The sequence below is a fragment of the Hyperolius riggenbachi genome, chromosome 12 (assembly GCF_040937935.1).
Source record: "Hyperolius riggenbachi isolate aHypRig1 chromosome 12, aHypRig1.pri, whole genome shotgun sequence".
In the NCBI taxonomy this organism is placed as follows: domain Eukaryota; kingdom Metazoa; phylum Chordata; class Amphibia; order Anura; family Hyperoliidae; genus Hyperolius; species Hyperolius riggenbachi.
This window is the reverse complement of record NC_090657.1, coordinates 81882195-81901379: the sequence shown is the minus strand read 5'-3', so window position 1 is coordinate 81901379 and position 19185 is coordinate 81882195. Positions and strand designations below refer to the sequence as shown.

General features: G+C 44.3%; 1 protein-coding gene across 1 annotated transcript in view; it reads right to left on the bottom strand.

Annotated features, from left to right (window-relative positions):
• LOC137542003 (lysosomal alpha-glucosidase-like) overlaps positions 1–19185 on the bottom strand; it is an 84018-nt gene that overhangs the window by 23085 nt on the left and 41748 nt on the right. Inside the window, exons 7-11 of the mRNA XM_068263594.1 lie at positions 16928–17046; positions 13148–13279; positions 12557–12667; positions 10275–10388; positions 7013–7097 (exon numbers count right to left, since the gene is read on the bottom strand). Coding sequence (XP_068119695.1) covers positions 7013–7097; positions 10275–10388; positions 12557–12667; positions 13148–13279; positions 16928–17046 — 561 coding nt within the window. The remainder of the gene's footprint in view (positions 1–7012; positions 7098–10274; positions 10389–12556; positions 12668–13147; positions 13280–16927; positions 17047–19185) is intronic.

Below are 19185 nucleotides of genomic sequence, written 5' to 3'. Positions count from 1 at the left end.
TATACTACGAGATTTGGCCCCTCCCAGGAAACAGGAAACATCCACTTGGTCTCTCTATAAGTTTAGACCCACCGCAGGTGTCCGGCAGTATGTATTCAAGAAACCCTGAACATGGTCTACACACCAGACTACCCTAATTATACATTGCAGTTTATCATATATACACATAACGTATACAGTATTACATATACATAATTTTAAAATGGGTGGGTTCGCAACCTGTCCTGGAGGGTTACCTAAAATAAATCTACCCGTTAGCTAGCTTAGGGTTTTTCCAGTAACCCTCCAGGACAGGTATACTACGAGATGATGAGCAAGAAATAAACCTCACCAACCTTAGGGCGGGCTGACCGCTTGCAGGATTTCTCTTCCAAACTCCCTTGCAGTCATCCGATTCAACTTGTAGTGGCGCATGAATGTGTTGATATTCTTTCATGTCGCCGCTTTATATCTCCATTGGAGACACTCCAGCTCTGCCAGCCCAGGTCGTAGCCGTGGCCCTGGTATAATGAGCCTTTACTTCACCAGGAATTTCTAAATTCATGGTTTTATACGCTTCCACAATGCACAGATTGGATCAATCTGTGCATTGTGTACTGGATACTGGATCATCTTTTTTTTTTTTTTTTTTTTCCCCCTCGATACCTTTTGGACTACTAACTTGCCAGAAAAATTAACAAATAAACTTTCTGATATTTTTACTTTCTTTAGCTATTCTATCAGATTTTTCCTTACATCTAACATACTTTATTTCTTTTCTTTTCCATTCAATGGATTAGTATAAAAGGAAGGAGATATAATTTCTTGACCTCTGTAAACCTATCTCTGACCTTGGCAAGAAATCTTCACTAGTTCTGAGAACAACTCTATCATCATATATTGTGCAGGACAGTTCTTTACATAACAGTGCCTCTAATTCACTTATGCATCTTGCAGAAGTTATGGCCACTAAAAAGACCGCTTTTAGCGTTATAGGTCCTAAGCCTAAGTCTTCCGCTGGTACAAAAGGCGAAAATGTCAAAGCTTTTAGTACAGTCGATAAATCCTATTTCGGAAACGGTTTCACCACAACCGGCCTTTTCCGCTCCACAGACTTCAAAATCTAATAATTAAAGGATCATTAGCCAACTGCTTGTGTAAAAAAATCCTGATAATGCAGAGATCTGAACCCTAATAGTGTTTAGGGTCAGACCATTAACATAGTTTTGCAAAAAACTCCCAAATTGTCCCTATTTCAGCAGACTTAAAAAGCCAATACCCAGTCGATTTTCGGCCGATCGATCGAAATCGATCTATCGATCGCAAATCGATTGCCTGATTGCGATCGAAGGATCAACTGCAATCTTTCTGACAAGCTGGAAAATTAAAATCGATCTGAAGAGATTGCTTATTACTCTGCATTGACCCCAATGCACCTAAACACATCAGATAGATCAGAAATGTATCTGATAATCTGTCTGCTGCTAATCTAAACAGTGTACGGCTACCTTTAAAAAACAAACAGACTCTTGTAAGCACAGGTCATACATTTTATATAAGTTCGCTTTCTAACTATTCAGTAAAGATTCTATCACTCTGTTAGATAGTCTTTTTCCTGAGGATAGACTTTTCACTAGCAAGTCCGCTAGATTCAAATGTATTACTTGAGGAATGTTCACCTCTTGAACTGTGATTAGATTGTCCATTATTGGTAACAATATCGGTCCTGCAAACTTCATATTCAACAATAGCGGAAACCACAATCTCTTGTCCCAACTGGGTGCAGCTAAAATTACAGTCATCTCTGAATTCATTATCTTCATGAGAACAACTCTACCTCTGGTATTCCCCACATCTGGGTTATCCACCTGCTATATTCAAAGTCCACTTCACAATCGACGTCTGCTAGATTGTTTGTTGAGCCCTTTAGGTGTACAACTGTGAATGACTTCAGATTGTCCTCTGCTAACACTAGACTCTCTAATGCTGGGGATACACGGTACGTTTATGTACTGTGTATCGAGCAGCTGACTCCGGCCAGCTGATAATATTCAGCTGGCCCGATCAAGACGCTCGACCTCCGCCTGCGGACAATGGCAGGGAATCGAGCGCTTATAAGGAAGGGGACGAGCGGCAATCGATCTGCGCGCACGAGCGAGGATGCGCTGGCATCGAGCCGCTGGCTCGATCCGGCGCAATAACCGAGCCATGTATGCCCGGCAAAACGCTAAATTCATCAACTTGAACAATTTTGTTCCCCTAAGACGATTTTCCATCGAATTTATCACAAATCCTAGGCACCGAATTATCCGAGATGGTTGTATTTGAAATCTTTCTATGGTTATTACTCATCCATCTTTTTTCAGTTCTGTAATCACTACCTCTATGATGATGCATTAACTGGTAAGGAATTAACACAATTTCTTTCCTGTGAAGTTCGGCAACTATTTACGAAATAATTTTTGTAAATATTCTGGGTGCCGATTTTATTCCAAAGGAGAGGCAACGGAATTGAAAGTGATACATTCCGTTTCCGTTTCTCACTGCAACCTCAGAAATGCCTGGGATTTCGATTCAATCAGTACATGTCAATAAGCATCTTTCAGACCGATGCTTATGCTGTATCCTCCTGGAATCAGAAGATTCCAGACTGTGTAAATTGACTCCATTCAGAAACTTTACATGTTTTATGAATGTATTTATTGGCTTCCGATTCCATATCAATCGAATTTTTCCTGTCGGTTTTTTGACCAGGGATATCTTTGCCTACAACCCTTTCCGTTTACGGGTACTAGTCATTTCGCAAATTTAAAGAGTGGAAGGAATTGCTGATTCTTCCTCACACCTGGTTTTCGTCCCTTTTGTTTAGACGGTGCATCAGAGCTTCTGAACAAGGCGTTCGGTTTGCTCTGCTCTATTGAAGCTGTGATATTGGCGAAAATTTGAATCTGTACCAAATCTGGCCCAAATAATCGATCTCTTGAATGTGGAATTGTACACACTTTATTTTTGGGTAAAATACTTCCCATGTCTTTATCCAAAGATTCCTTCTAGCTACATTGGCTAACACTGCAGCTCTGTCATCAATGTGATTCAGAAGTCGCATCAATCATAAAGCGAATAGCTTTAACCACTTGAGGACCCACCCTTTACCCCCCCTTAAGGACCAGCGCTGTTTTAGGTGATCTGTGCTGGGTGGGCTGTGCAGCCCCCAGCACAGATCAAAGGGCACTCAGAGCGATCAGATCGCCCCCCTTTTTTCCCCACTAGGGGGATGATGTGCAGGGGGGGTCTGATCGCTCCTCCTGGCTGGCATTTTGCGGGGGGGGGGCACCTCAAAGCCCCCCTCCGCGGCGAAATCCTCCCCCTCCCTCTCCTACCTGCTCCCCCGGGAGATCTGGGCTGCACAGGACGCTATCCGTCCTGTGCAGCCAGTGACAGGACGTCCCCTGTCACATGGAGGCGATCCCCGGCCGCTGATTGGCCGGGGATCGCCGATCTGCCTTACGGCGCTGCTGCGCAGCAGCGCCGTACAAATGTAAACAAAGCGGATTATTTCCGCTTGTGTTTACATCTAGCCTGCGAGCCGCCATCGGCGGCCCGCAGGCTATTCACGGAGCCCCCCGCCGTGAATTGACAGGAAGCAGCCGCTCGTACGAGCGGCTGCTTCCTGATTAATTAGGCTGCAGCTGGCGACGCAGTACTGCGTCGCTGGTCCTGCAGCTGCCACTTTGCCGACGCACGTTATGAGTGTGCGGTCGGCAAGTGGTTAAACATCACAGTAAAAGAATTTAAGATCACCTCTTTACTTGCACCAATTTTTATGTGCCTTTCCACCTGCCGCATTCCCAAATTTAAAGTGCGAGCGACTACTGTAGTTGCTGCAGCAGGCCGAAAATTTTTACCAATAGCTGTCCAAGTTTTCTTTAAAGCAAACTTTTTTTTTTTTTTTTTTTTTTTTTTTTTGAAGGCTCTTTTATATTATCAACACCTTCAAAAGCTAATTAATTTTAATTTAAGAAAAGACAGCATCCAACTTAGGACACTTGGGATCCTGGGGCCCTTTGGTGAGTTAGTTGGCAAAACCCTACCTATCCTGGCATGCAAAAGCGAAAGCAGATTAGCTTGAGCAGTGTCTCATGAACAAGCTAATTAGGCCTTATCTGCAAAGCCAGGTATATAAGGGTTCACCTGGTGTTTGATGCACACACCCTTTTTGCAATACAAATGAGGACACTTGTCCCAGTATTTGCTATGCTCTTCTGAAAAATGAAACCTTCCCTTAAACCTAGACAAAAAACACTTTTCCTTTGAAGTATGTACAGAAAATACTAGTGGTTGGTCCCCTTCTACTCCTGCATACAATTCCTCATGTACAGAAGTCCTTTGTGGCTTGTCAGTTTTTTAAAAAAATGCATTATATAAAGCTTTTCAGTTTCACTTGATGCAAATTTAACTATTGCAGGTTTGCTTTGCATACTCCTCTTCACCATCAGAATCAAAAACATCCTCCATTTCTAATTACTCTGGTTCAGAATCAGACAAAACCTGTCTATTAGCTGTAGCTTTTTTATGTACAAAGGTCCAACAGATACATTACTAACAATTTCCTCTGATACGGAAGCAGGTATATTGTCAATAACTGGCGGAGTTATAATCACCCCAGCCTGTGCAAAAAAAGTAGTTTCAACATTAATTGGCACAGGAATTTTTATCTGTAACATTAACAGGTGCTTGTGTAGCTGAAGCCACCATTGCTTCTCTGAAAGCCTTAATTAACTCAGTCATTTCACTTCTCATTGCATTCATTAAGTATTTATATGAATTAATAGACTCCTGATTAAGCAGTGTAATTGTGCATGCTTAACAAAGTTTTAGCACATACATGTGGCAATTTAATATTGCATATAGGGCAACGTTTGGACCTGGGCCTGTCAGTTTAAACAGCAGTATTTACTCTGAAAGAAAAACAGACAAAACAACCCTAGTCAAAGAAACCATTTTAGCTAAAACAAACAATTATTAGCCGAACTTTGCCCCAACAGCTAAGGCTAGCTGTAAAAACGAATCCAAATCAGTTTTATCTCACCGCTCCTGCGTCTTGTTTGTTTGGATCAGTCTCAGGCTTGTCGGCTTTGGTATCCTTCTTGGCCTCCTGCCTTGAATCCCAGCCTCCTGAGCAGCGTTCATCTCTCACACAGTTTAATGGATAGTGAGAGTGAACGCCGAACCGCTGTAGCTCTTCAATTCTGGCGTGCGGAAGTAACGTCACGGCGACACCGGAAACGTCCGTGCCGCCATCTTGGTTGAGGGAAACCATGCGCACGGCCTCTGCCTACCGCTTTGTCTCCCCCAGCGTCCAACAACCGTGCCAGCGGCCTCTGCCAAAAGAGCGTCTTCGCTACAGCCTTCCCCCTGCCGCCATCACCTGAACACCATGCGTTTGAGGGAGGTAAGCCACTGGTTCCACACTACTGATCTCCGCATTTATCGGCCAGCATAAATCCCCAGCAGCATGCCCAAAGCCCTTAGCCACCCAGGCTCTCCAGGACTCGGACACCTTACAGAGAGACCTGTTCCAGGGAACAGGAAACATCCATACTGCCGGACACCTGCGGTGGGTCTAAACTTATAGAGAGACCAAGTGGATGTTTCCTGTTTCCTGGGAGGGGCCAAATCTCGTAGTATACCTGTCCTGGAGGGTTACTGGAAAAAATACCTTAACCAAGATTTTCAGAATCTTCTACTAGAATAAAAAAAAAAATTAAGTTGGTCCTTGATTGTTTAAGGGCTGGTTCAGACGGACGTTTGTGCAGCGTCTACTGCCAGCGTTTGGGGCTTGGCGTTAAATGCTCCCATTCAAGTGAATGGGAGCGTTTGTACCAAGCTTTTACGCGCGTTTACACGAACGCGGCGTTCGGGTCCCGATTTTCCCTGGCGTTCAAGGAGCCCCTGGAAGCTACATGTAGCTTCCAGGGGCGGTTAACCGCGACGGCTAATGTCCCCCTAGGGGAAGAAAAAACGTGACCGCATGCAAACGCAACGCGAACGCTGCTGAAAGCCTGAACGCATTACGAACGCAACGCCAACGAACGCAACGCCTCTGAACGACCGTCTGAACCAGCCCTAACTGTCATAATACTTTTTCCTTTTTCCATTTAAGCGCAAAATTACCTTTGGCAGTGACCTCACTGCCACGATTGCAGGTGTTTTCACGATTAGCAGCAATCACAAAACATGTTCCTCGCAGCATTTTGCCGCGATTCAGGAGTGATCGCAATACAGTGCTTATAAAAGCGTTGATCGCAATTGCTCTGAATCGCGGGAGTATACAGTGATTTTACCTCGCTAATCACGATAAAAATACCCGTGATAAAACTGTTTTGTGCTTTTAAAGAGAACCAGAGATGAAGCACCCTCTTGTATTTTACCTTATAAATCAGTGGGAACATGACAGTAAACACCTAATCTGCTCTTTGTTTCATTGTTCTCTGTTTAATCTGACTGTTATCACTTCTGATAAGAATCCCCGACTGAGCACTCAGTCTAGCTTTGCTACGGAAAGATTATAGCGGAGTCTGTCTTCTCTGGTGTCTTTTCAAGCCAAAGCCTGCCCCCTTGTGGCTCTGCTATAATGACTCAGCTATAATTATTCCCTGCAAAGCCAGACTGAATGCTCAGTCCGGGATTCTTATCACAGCTGATAAGACACTTTTAGCAGCGAGGATGAAACAGAGCATGGTAAGTGTTTTCTCGAATGTTCTTACTGATATATATGGTAAAATACACATGGGTGCTACGTCTCTGGTTCCCTTTAAGTGTGCATGGGCCCTAACAGGTTTTGTGAGCTTCACTGCAGCTTTCAGAGAGCTGGGGCTAATAAAAAAAAAGTTGTTTGCTTATTGGTTTATCCACATAGTTCATACATAAAATATACAGTAAAAGCATCAGAATGACTAAAGAACAGAAAAAAAAAACACAAATATCAAATGGATTTATCCCCTAGACCTGCAATTGTGCTATTAGAGCTTACCGGGCACATATGGCGGATTTTCAAGCTTGTTGTTTGGACAGCCTGACACTGAGCCAAGGACAAAGTTAGATGGTTCATTCATGTCCTGCGACAAAACAGAAACGATCAGTTTAGCTTCAGCAAACATTATTTAATCAAGCAGAATAATTTCTGGAGTGTTTTTAATCATTTGTATTTTTTTTTTTTAAAGCATGAGAAGAAACTTAAAATTGGTGATTGGTGTGTGCCAAGGCCACTTCTAGCCCTACAGATAAGACATGGGTCAGCCATTGGAATGCACTACAGATGACAAAAAGCCACTGGACACTGGAAAGCTGGAACGCATTACAGGGGAACACTGGAGCGCATTACAGGGGAACACTGGAGCGCATTACGGGGGAACACTGGAGCGCATTACAGGGGAACACTGGAGCGCATTACAGGGGAACACTGGAGCGCATTACAGGGGAACACTGGAGCGCATTACAGGGGAACACTGGAACGCATTACAGGGGAACACTGGAACGCATTACAGGGGAACACACTGGAACGCATTACAGGGGAACACTGGAACGCATTACAGGGGAACACTGGAACGCATTACAGGGGAACACTGGAACGCATTACAGGGGAACACTGGAGCGCATTACAGGGGAACACTGGAGCGCATTACAGGGGAACACTGGAACGCATTACAGGGGAACACACTGGAACGCATTACAGGGGAACACTGGAACGCATTACAGGGGAACACTGGAACGCATTACAGGGGAACACTGGAGCGCATTACAGGGGAACACTGGAGCGCATTACAGGGGAACACTGGAGCGCATTACAGGGGAGCACTGGAGCGCATTACAGGGGAGCACTGGAGCGAATTACAGGGGAGCACTGGAGCGAATTACAGGGGAGCACTGGAGCGCATCACAGGGGAGCACTGGACAGCGCATCACAGGGGGGCACTGGACAGCGCATCACAGGGGAGCACTGGACAGCGCATCACAGGGGAGCACTGGACAGCGCATTACAGGGGAGCACTGGGCAGCTGGAACGCATTACAGGGGAACACCAGAAAGCTGGGGAGGGGGGCACTAGAATGCTAGAGACAAACTATGTTGGCATCCGGCTGCTGGAGACACTATGATTGGAAGTGGGGGGGGGGGGATAATCACCTCAAAGACACGCATTGCATACACACTGCCAGGCAATCTCTCTCCCCCACCCAGCACACACAGACACGCTTATCACACACTGTTCACACACAGCCTATACTCTCCTAATCTTTCTCCTAAGAACAGCTCGGCTCTCACGTGCAGGTGAGGAAGCGCTGTGGGGGTGGGGCTTGCTGCTTTACTGAACTATGGAGTAAAGAGGCTGGGACAGCCACATGTGAAGGCATAGAAGGCTCACTGTATGCGACCAGCAATCAAGAGCACAGTGCTATGCACTGCAATTCTTTCTACAAAAAGAAACAATAAAATATATAAGTGTTGCTCTATGACCAACAGAATACACCCTAGGCCTTTGCCTAGATGGCCTATGACCTGAAACAGTCCTGTTTAAAGTGAAATTCCACTGTTTCACAAAAAAACCCACACAAAAACTGCAAATGTGTTTAGTAAATTAATGTTATCTGAAAATTGAAACTGAGAGGTGATTTTAATACAACTATGAGGCCTGGAACCCACTGAAATCAGCAAACGCAAAACGCAACCGCTAGCGTTTTGTCTGAGCGGTTTGCAAGCGGATTCATGCGCGTTTTTGGTTGTGTTTTGCAACATTGTATTTTTTTGCCCAGCGGGTGCGTAGCGTTTTGCGTTTTTATCCTGATTGGTCCTGTGAATTATTTTTCATTTTGTTACAGTGTGCTGAACCGCAAAACGCTAGCAAAACCGCTCAGTTTAGGTTTTGCTGAGCGTTTCTGCTAGCGTTTCAATACTTTACATTGAAGCGCTAACACTCCGAAAATGCTGCAGGTCCTGCGTTTGCGTTTCTGAGAAACGCAAACGCTCCTGTGGAAGTTGCCCCATCCATTAACATTAGCCCAGCGTTTTGGCAAACTGCTAGCGTATCGCAGTGCTGCCAAAACGCTGCCAAAAGCGCTCCTGTGGGTTCCAGCCCTGAATGTTCAAAACCAACTAAGCTTTAAAGCTGTTATTTCCCACAATGCAACAAGGCTCCCACAGTGTGATGTCAGTACCTCAGTGCTGGAAGGTGCTGACATCACCCTGTGGGAGGGGGTTCACCCATACTGCCCCCTTGATGATCCGCTTGTGAAAAGGAATAGATTTCTCATGGGAAAGGGGGTATCAGCTGCTGATTGGGATGAAGTTCAATTCTTGGTTACGGTTTCTCTTTATGCTACGCACTTTTCCAGTCTGAAATCTGAAAACCATTGAACTAGTTTTCGGTACAGAGGCCATGGTAAGTTCCTGCGTGTGCAATTAGCTGCATGCAGCAGGAACAATTACTGCTTATTTTCCACAGCTGTACTAACCGATTGAAAGCAGAAACTCTGAACCTCCCAATATTGAAATTTCAGAGTGGAGTAGCTAAGCGTTTGCATTCACATAGACAATAAATAATGGGACAATAAAGGGGACCTGAAGTGGTAATAAACATATGATATAACTATTTGTATGTGTAGTACAGCTAAGAAATAGAACATAAGTAGCGCAGATGTGAGTCTCATATTGTTGCCAGTGCAGGAAGAGTTAAGAAACTTCAGTTATCTATGCAAAAGAGCTTCTCTGAGCTCTCCGACCTAACTAGGGTGCTGTTTTCTGGAGCACTTATACATCAAAGAAACAGAGACAGATTTAGATTTTTTACTGCAGGGATATTGAAAGGGTAATTAGCTCTGCTTGTTTTACAGTTTAAAATACAGAGTGTGGCGTGTAATTGCAAATATGACAGAATTATGCAATGTTCTAAAAAAAAAAAAAAAAAATTTATATATATATATATATATATATATATATATATATATATATATATATATATATATATATATATATATATATATATATATATATATATATATATATAAAAAATTTAAAATATGAGACTATTTTCTTTGCTACTAATGTTCTATTAATGATCCATACTACACATACAAATCATTACATCATACTTTTTTTCACTTCAATCTTCTGTGTATAGATGAGCTAAATGTATTGCTTGGTTTTTAAGAAAAAAAATTTTTAAAATAAAAAAGGTGTTTCACCAGCTTCTTGGGGTTATCGCTGGCTTGAAATGTAATGGTCACGAATATCGTACTTACGATCCACATTCCATCAAACGAAACCTTGTTGTGAAAATCCTTCAACATGTCATACCACCAGCTGAACGTTTCAGGGTTTGTGAAGTCCGGAAACACCGTGAGACCTGGCCAGACCTGCATATTGGTTACAGGAGAAAAAAAAATGAGTCACAGGGTTACGGTGGCCACTAACGATCCAATTTCTAGCAAAAAATCGTTCGAGCGATCAGATCATTCTGATTGGAAGCAAAATTGTTCACTACACCATCAACGAACCAATCTTTGCTTCTTTTCACAGCCAACTAGAAAATCCAAATTTTGGTTATTTTGGTTTGACCAAAATCCAGTCCTAAGACTATTTTTATAATCGTCCATAACTGATTGTGCCCATCAATGGAGATTGTTTACAACCAATCTCATCAGAATTTATGATCACGAACGATTTTTGCTAGAAATTGACTGTTCGTGGCCACCTTAAGGCTCCCCGCACACTGCATGCGATTCCGATTTTTAATCGTTTTTTACATACGATTTTTAATTGTTACTGCATGCTGCGTTTTTTGCTCCATTTTCCTGTTGACTGCATTCAGAGAAAATCGGAATTACAAATCAGAAACGGAATCGCAAAACTGATTTGCATTGTGCAAGGAGCCTCAGGGTTATCAACAAACTGTTATAAAGAAGGAGAAAAAATATAGCACCACTTCTAATGGTTCATACACGCGTCGGTCAACATGTCCGCACTCAAAAACAACAAAGTTGTTAAAAAGACTTGTACACACATTCCAACCTGCATGATAGTTGGGCAGATTGAGCCAGCGGTTGGATCTGGCAAACAACCTGTTATCAGTTGGTTGTCTGGTTGTTTGCCAGCCGTACAAACACCCAACTTATCTTCCAGCAGCCCAAATTTAGAATATAGTTGGACAGATTGTTGGTACATGTGTATGAGCCTTAAGCCCTGAGAGCATACAAGCAAAATCAGCAGGGGATCAAATACTTCTTTTCCTCACTGTAAAGGCCTGTACACATGATGAAACGTGGCCGAGGCAACCGATAACCACTTCTGCAGAGAATCCAGCCTGTGTACGGCAGCCGCCGATGCCCCCCCCCCCCCGACTGCTTGGGGGGGGGGGGCAATCAGGGACTGCCGTACACATGTAGACCCCTACGCCGCTCTGTCTTCCACATACAGCAGAACACATTGCTCACTTGTGAAGCGAGAGACACGTCTGCTCAGCCCCTGCAGTGTCACCTGAGGGCTCGGGTCCCAATCCCCGTGGGGCAACATCGATTGTGAGTGTGTACTAACCAGGCCACGGACAGGTAATATATAATTTACATGGGGCACATTGCTCATTAGGGGCGGCACAGAGTCAGGGCGGCGAGGCAGCGGATGTGGCGTCAGAAGGCCAATTCCGGATAAGCCTGTGGTGTATGGGCAGCTGACAGATCTCTCTCTTATCAGAATCGATGAGAGATTTGTCTCTTGCTTGAATCTGCACATACATCGCTAGATGTATGGCTACCTTTAAGGTGGCCATACATCAGGCGACTTGGCGGCCGATCGACCATTCGATTTGATTAATATAATGAAATTGGGTGAAAATCGGCGCCGCCAAGTACATGCCCAACCGACAATACGGCCAATTTCAGCCCCGACATTGGTCGCATAGGCAAATGTGCATGCTGCAAGATGTTGGGCCGACTTGCTCAATCGGGTGCGCGGCGGGACTGGCATGCACTTTGACAATCAACGAACGCGACGAAGCCCCTGGCGCCATCTCCCCCACCCGCCAAAGCCGAAGTGCAATGTATGCCTGTCCGACCTCCACTGCTTGTCCCGCAGGCTCAAGGCGCATTCTGCTGTGCATACACACGCCCCACGTGGTTTCCTAGCAAAGGGCGCAAGTATGACGTCAAACGTCATACACACGGCCATGTTACTAGGCAACCATGTGGCACGCGTGTATGATGAGCAGAGTGCGCCCGGAGACTAGCGAAGGCTGCGGAAAGGAAATTTATAGCTGCACCTGGGCCCCGGGAGGACATTATCATTAGAGGGGACAGCGTCGGGGCAGAGATGCGGATGTATGCAGCGCACAAGGACGATTTCTAAGAGATTTCAGCATGAAATTGTTCGAGAATCGGCCTGTGGTGTATGGGCGACTGACAGATTCTCTCTTATCAGATTCGATAAGAGAGAGATTTATCTCTTGAACGAATCTGCCCATCATCACTAGATGTATGGCCACCATAGGACTACACAATGTATTGCATATCTGTAGTGAACTGTAGAGTACCTTGCCCACAAGAGGCTGACCAGATTCATTTCTTATGAACACGCCTCTTTTTAATCCATCGTCATAGGGTGGATAAGTTCCAGGAGCGCTTGAACTGCTGATAGCCGGGTCCTAAAAAAACAAAACAGCGTTCACTTATTAAAAGGGTTCACAAAATATCATTTACTACACATATAAACCCAGCTCAAGGTACCCATACACTTATAGATTTGCAGCAGATTCGACCATCAGATAGATTTCTGTCAGATGCCTGTCAGGTCTGATGTGTGCCACACACTAGGAACAGATTTCCAATAGATTTCAGTATGAAATCTATTGAAACTCCATCGAAAAGCATTGCTGCACTATTCGATCCAATGCCACGCTACGGTCAACAATCTGCCACCAGCAATCGACCTAGATTTTCCATCCATATCGACCAACTAAATCAAACAAAATCAGTCAGAAATGGATTGGTCGATCAATCATGCTGCCTGCTGCATCAATTTCTAGCCGATTCGATCAGAGCGGTCAAATTGGCTGTATATCGATGGCAGAAATTGACCAGTGTATGGGTATCTTTAGTCTTCTGCTGAGCTCCGTATTCCTTACCACAATCATGATGTATTTAAGGCCTTGTTCATGGAATCCTTTCACCATCTCTGCATAATCCCCAAATCGCTTCTGATCATATGTGAAGTCACGGTATGCATCCATGTAATCAATATCATTCCACTGTACATCCTGGATTTATCATGCAAACAGAAAAAATATAGAACAATGAAACCTACAAAGTAGAGTCTGAAAGGAATTGTTTTTCACTTTTGGAACTAATTGGACCATGCCTTGTAAGGGTTTTTCGCCTTTCTCTGGATCAACAGGCATATGTGAGGGGGCGGGTTGGTGTTGTACTTTGTTTTCTGGTTGAACTTTATGGACGTATGTCTTTTTGCAACCCAAATAACTATGTAACTATTATTATTATTTATTTATAAAGCACCAACATATTCCGTGGCGCTGTACAAAGTAGGAAAACAAACAATGGATACATAATGATACAGACAATGATATACATGAAGTATGGACACTGATACAAAAATCAGGAACTGGTGATTACAATAGCAGATGTAACATGATGAATTAAATGTATAACAGAGTGCAAGCTATTAAATGAATAACATTCCGAGGCAGAAAAGGGTGAGAAAGCCCTGTTCTTGTGAGCTTAACCACTCTACCCCCGCCCGTACGAATTTCTCCGTCCCTTTTTCCATCCTTTAACCCCCAGGGACGGAGAAATCCGTACTTTGCGCACTTTCGCCGCTGCCCGCGCTCCCGCTCGTAAACACGCCGCCCGCCGCTAGTAAACACGCCGCCGCCCGCTCGCCCGGAGATCAATGAACGGGAAAATCCATTCCCGTTCGTTGATCTAAGCCCCGCAATGATCCGCTGCTCTCCGATGGGCAGCGCGATCATTGTGAACAAAAACTCACGTGTCCAGCCTCCGGAAGGACGCTTGGAGGTCGCATTAGACAAAAAGTAACTGTTGCCATCTTGTGGCCAAATAGTAAAACTACACCCTAAAAATTTTCAAACACAAATGAATTAGTTATAGACAAAAAATTAACTCATTACCTCCCACACTCCCCATTTTTTTTTTTTTTGTAATGAAAAAAAAAATTAAAAAATGTTCAATTAAAAAAACATACATAAATAGTTACCTTAGGGACTGAACTTTTTAAATATTTATGTCAGGAGGGTACAACACTGTTACTTTATAAACTATGGGCTTGTAATTAGGGATGGACGCAAAACTGAAAAAAAATGCACCTTTATTTCCAAATAAAATATTGGCGCCAAACATTGTGATAGGGACATAATTTAAATGGTTTTATAACCAGGACAAAAGGGCAAATAAATTTCATGGGTTTTAATTACAGTAGCATGCATTATTTAAAAACTATAATGGCCGAAAACTGAAAAATAATTATTTTTTCCCACATTTTTCCTATTTTCCCATTAAAACACATTTAGAATTAAATAATTTTTGGCATAATATCCCACCTAAAGAAAGCCTAATTGGTGGCGGAAAAAACAAAATATAGTGCATTTCATTGTGATAAGTAATAATAAAGTTATAGACGAATGAATGGAAGGAGCGCTGAAAGGTGAAAATTGCTCTGGTGCTCAGGGGGTAAAACCCCTCAGTGGTGAAGTGGTTAAGGAATGGGGTGGAAACGAGGTGGAGAAGTATACATATAAACTAGGTTCCCGACTACTGTTTGGCATGCTTAATAATTGTGTCTTTGCAAATAAGTATTTATATATATATATATATATATATATATATATATATATATATATATATATATATATATATATATATATATATATATATATATATATATATATATATATATATCAGCGCTGTACAGCGTATAGTGTCTTGTCACCAAAGGCTTGTACCCACGTCTGATGGAAGGCAACGATGGGTCCGTCGGCACCTCCCGCTGAGCGGGTTTTCAGCAGACAGTACAGCGTGTGTACAGTCTGTCGGCGGACTGATAAGGCTGGCGGACTGATAAGGCTGTTGAAAACAGCCTTATCAGTCCGCCGACAGACTGTACACACGCTGCGGGAGGTGCCGACGGACCAGTCGTTGCCTTCTGTCAGACGTGTGTATGAGCCTTAAAGGTGCCCATACACTCGTCAGATTGGCAGCAGATAGATAAGAAATGCATCTGATGATCTGATGCGTTTTTAGAACATTTTTTTACCAGGATAGAATTCCAATAGATTTCAGTTTGAAATCTATTGAAATTCGATCTGATGGCATTTTTTTGCCATCAGATTTCCATTAAGGCCAATGCAAACTGATAAGCAATCTCATCAGATCGACCTAAATTTTCCACCCTGCAAGTTCGATGGAAATCCATCGAAATCGATCGAAATCGGCCGTCGATCGGTCGATTGGCCAACCGATTTGCAATCGATTGATCGATCGATTGATCGGGATCGATCGGTCGGCCAGAAAATCGGCTGAGTGTATGGGCTGCTTAACTCTCCCTCAGAGGGGTCACAATCTAATACCTACCATAGTCATATGTCTATGTATGTACTGTGTAGTGTGTGTATCACAGTCTAGGGCCAATTAAGGGGGAAGCCAATCAACGTATGTATGTATGTTTTGGGGATGTGGGGGGAAACCGGAGTGCCCACGCAGACACGGGGAGAACATATAATTTCCTTGCAGCTGTTAAACTGGCTGGGATTCGAACTGGGAATCTAGCGCTGCCAGGCAGGAGCGCTAACCACTACGCCACCATGCTGCCGAAATCTGCCTGGTGTTTTACTCTGTGCAAGTTCCACTAATAACCGCCTGATTATTTTCTATTGCAGCTGATCTGCTCCTGTCCAAGTACCAAACTTTACAAATCAGGAATCATTCATGATGCTTTGCAACCAAATGTACATTTAATTTACGGTCACGAACATTTGCATTATCGTTACTGTTGCCTATTCAAGGGGTCACTTCTGACTAAATGCAGCCATGTCTATTTAAAAGCAGCGCGTTGTAATTTGGACGTTATCATTGTCAATACTTTGTAATGCTAACCCCCCCACCCTTTAACACTAACCCCCCCCCCCCCCCCCCCCCCCACACCGCGTACATATGTAATCGCCGCTGGAGACTTGGTCGCAGGATACAGCCGGTATGGCTGATCCTGCTGCAGCACAAGTTCCCAGCGACGTTAATTACTATTCCCCCTCAAGGTCCACATGGATGGTGGGGAATGATATAAATTAGTCTTCCAGCTATTGCTGGAGGCCGAATTAGTGTTTTAAAATGTAACTTCTGCTCCGTCTTCTGACGGCGCTGAAGTTACTCAGTGTGCGCCGCTATAGCCGTAATTCCTATTACGGAATATGGTGGCGCCGGCTGTGCCCAAATCTCCTGTGATGTGATTACAGTGCTCGCCCCCACCTACCTACGCCTAACTCTAACCTCTACCTACTTATACCGAACACAAATCTACCTACACCTAACACTACCCCCCCCCCCCACCTACACATAGACTATACCAGAGCCTTGCACCACTACCACTCCGTCACAGGCGGTAACAGTATTCGGCCATACACATAGCAGATGTCATTACGCAGTTATACACGCACCACAACTGTTCCAGGGTGCAGCTATACTCCGGCACTGATTGCCACCCCCCCCTCCCCCAGTAGTTCTGGAGTTTGTCTATTTAATAGCCGTACCCCGTCGCCAACTAACAACCCTGCTGCATAATTGGCTTGATGATGCAGCCTTAGGGGGGCCTACTGGTAATTTTGCAATCGCAGAAAATGCTATAATGAACAATAAAAATGACTTATCTATACACTTACCAAGGGCATATCAGCATTGTGCATGTTTTTCACAACCTCCCGGGTTATGGCAGTTGTTGAGTATCCCCAGCGACAGATGTGAAATCCCAGCCCCCAGAATGGTGGCATAAAGGGAAGTCCTGTACAGAGGACATAAAACAGATTTCAGTACTAATAGTCAGAGCTGCTGATGCAGAACATGTTGTATTTAATGTAAGTGCCCCCTCCCCCACCAAGGCTGCAGTAGCTGAGGCTATAGAGCACACAGTGTAATCTTAGCATCTGGAATTTGGGCGCTAGAGCTCATTAGAGCAGGATTAATATGTTTGTTGGTTGGGTAGATGAAGGTAAGTTGACAGGAGGGATTGATAAAACTTGGAGGGAGAATATCATATTTTTCAGGCCATAAGACGTACTGGACCATAAGAGGCACCCAGATTTAGAGGACAAAAATCAGGGAAAAAATATATACTAAATCTGGTGGGTCCATGGTGCAGGGGCGTCTTGTGGAGCTTCTCCCTCAATTATTAGGTCCCCTTGTACCTCATGTCACCCTAGTACATAGTGTCCCCCATGTCCTCCTCTGTCCCTCCTTCCTGTGTCATCTTCTGTCCTCATTTCCTTGTTTGTCCCTCCGTGTCCCCTTCTGTCTCTCTCCTGACAGTACAAGCCGCATACCTGCAGTGGTCCTCTGCCAGGGCGACATCGGACAGGCTGCTACTTCAACAAGAAGGAATCCCACAGCAACTCGGGGTAGAGAGACTCCTGACATGGCTGTTGCAGATTGGTGTGCAGCCCCGTCAGTCACGGCTGCCGCTAAGTGACTGGCTCTGAAGGTCTCTCGGGCGGGACCACTGTGCAGTCATTGGGCCAATCATTGAGCTCGCTAATTTACTAAGCCAGTCACTAAGCGCAGCCGTGACTGACAGGGCTGCGTACCAATCTGCATAGGCCATGTCAGGAGCCTCTCTCCTCCGGCTTGCCGTAGGAAGCCGCAGCCTGCCCGATGCCTGCCCTGGAAGAAGACCACTACAGGTATGTGGCTTGTACTGTCAGGAGAGGGACGGAAGGGGACACACAGGGACAAGCAGGTATGTGGTTCGCATTGTGATCGGGCATGCACATACGTGTCGCAATGTGGGGGGGGGGGGGGGGGACACGTTATGTTGCATTCAGGCCATAAGAAGCAGGGACTTTTTGCCCCCATTTTTGAAAAAAGTGTGTCTTCTGAGATGAACATTATATGTGGAGATATGTTTGCTTTCTATGCTGTGTTGTAAGTTAGGTGTTAAAAGGCCCAGCATAACTGCAAGGGTTTGTTTGTCTATTCATTGCTGAAGATACTATTTAGATGGCAGTTGGTATTGCTTTAGGGCTCATTCACACTATGTGCGGTGAGCCATGACAGACAGGACCATACATAATGCCTGCAATGCAGGTAGCAGGAAAGTCTATAGACTTTCATGTTACCATTCACACTACAGTTTGCGTTCCTGTGTGCTGCGTTGTAACTTAGTCTGGAACATCATCGCACACGACGTATGCATTGTCATGCATTTTCTTTTTAATAGAATGGAAGCTGCCAACCTATGCGATTTAGCACATTGCAATACATGTATGAAGTTGCGTTCATGCATACGTTGCTTAGTGTGAATGAGCCCTTTGTATCACTTTGAAAGTTTTGTAAAAACAGGGTACTTGCTGTTCCTTTTACAGAGGAACAGGTCTTTGGGTGCCAAATTCTTTTGTCCCTTTTCAAGCCTTGGAACTGATGTACTGATCTATATACTGACAATATATGTACCCTTGTACTGGAATTAGTTTGTGAGACTTGAAATTTGTTTCTATCCTCTGAATTGATATGTAGCTTATTTACAGATGCTAATATTATTATTATTTAGTATTTATATAACGCTGACATCTTCCGCAGATGCATATATCCCTGCATCATATGGCTATCGCTTGCGCTATCTGACACTATGTGGCATATTCCTCTGAATAGTTCAAACTAAGTCCATCTCCCGTTCCTCTCACGGGAAGTTGTTCCAGTGCTGTCCCCGTTTAAATTCGCTGCTTCCAGAAGCCCTCAGAAATGTTCGGGTCCTTGAGTACTTCCAAAGATAGGAAGCTCCGTAATACGCCTGCGCACTTTTGTGCATGGGCAGTATGGGGCCACCTGTCTTCGGAAGTACTCGGGACATAAGTGCTTCTGGACATTTCAGGAATCCCCCCCCCCCTTAAAAATCCTGCGTTTGCCCCTGGTTTTGAGACCCCCCCCC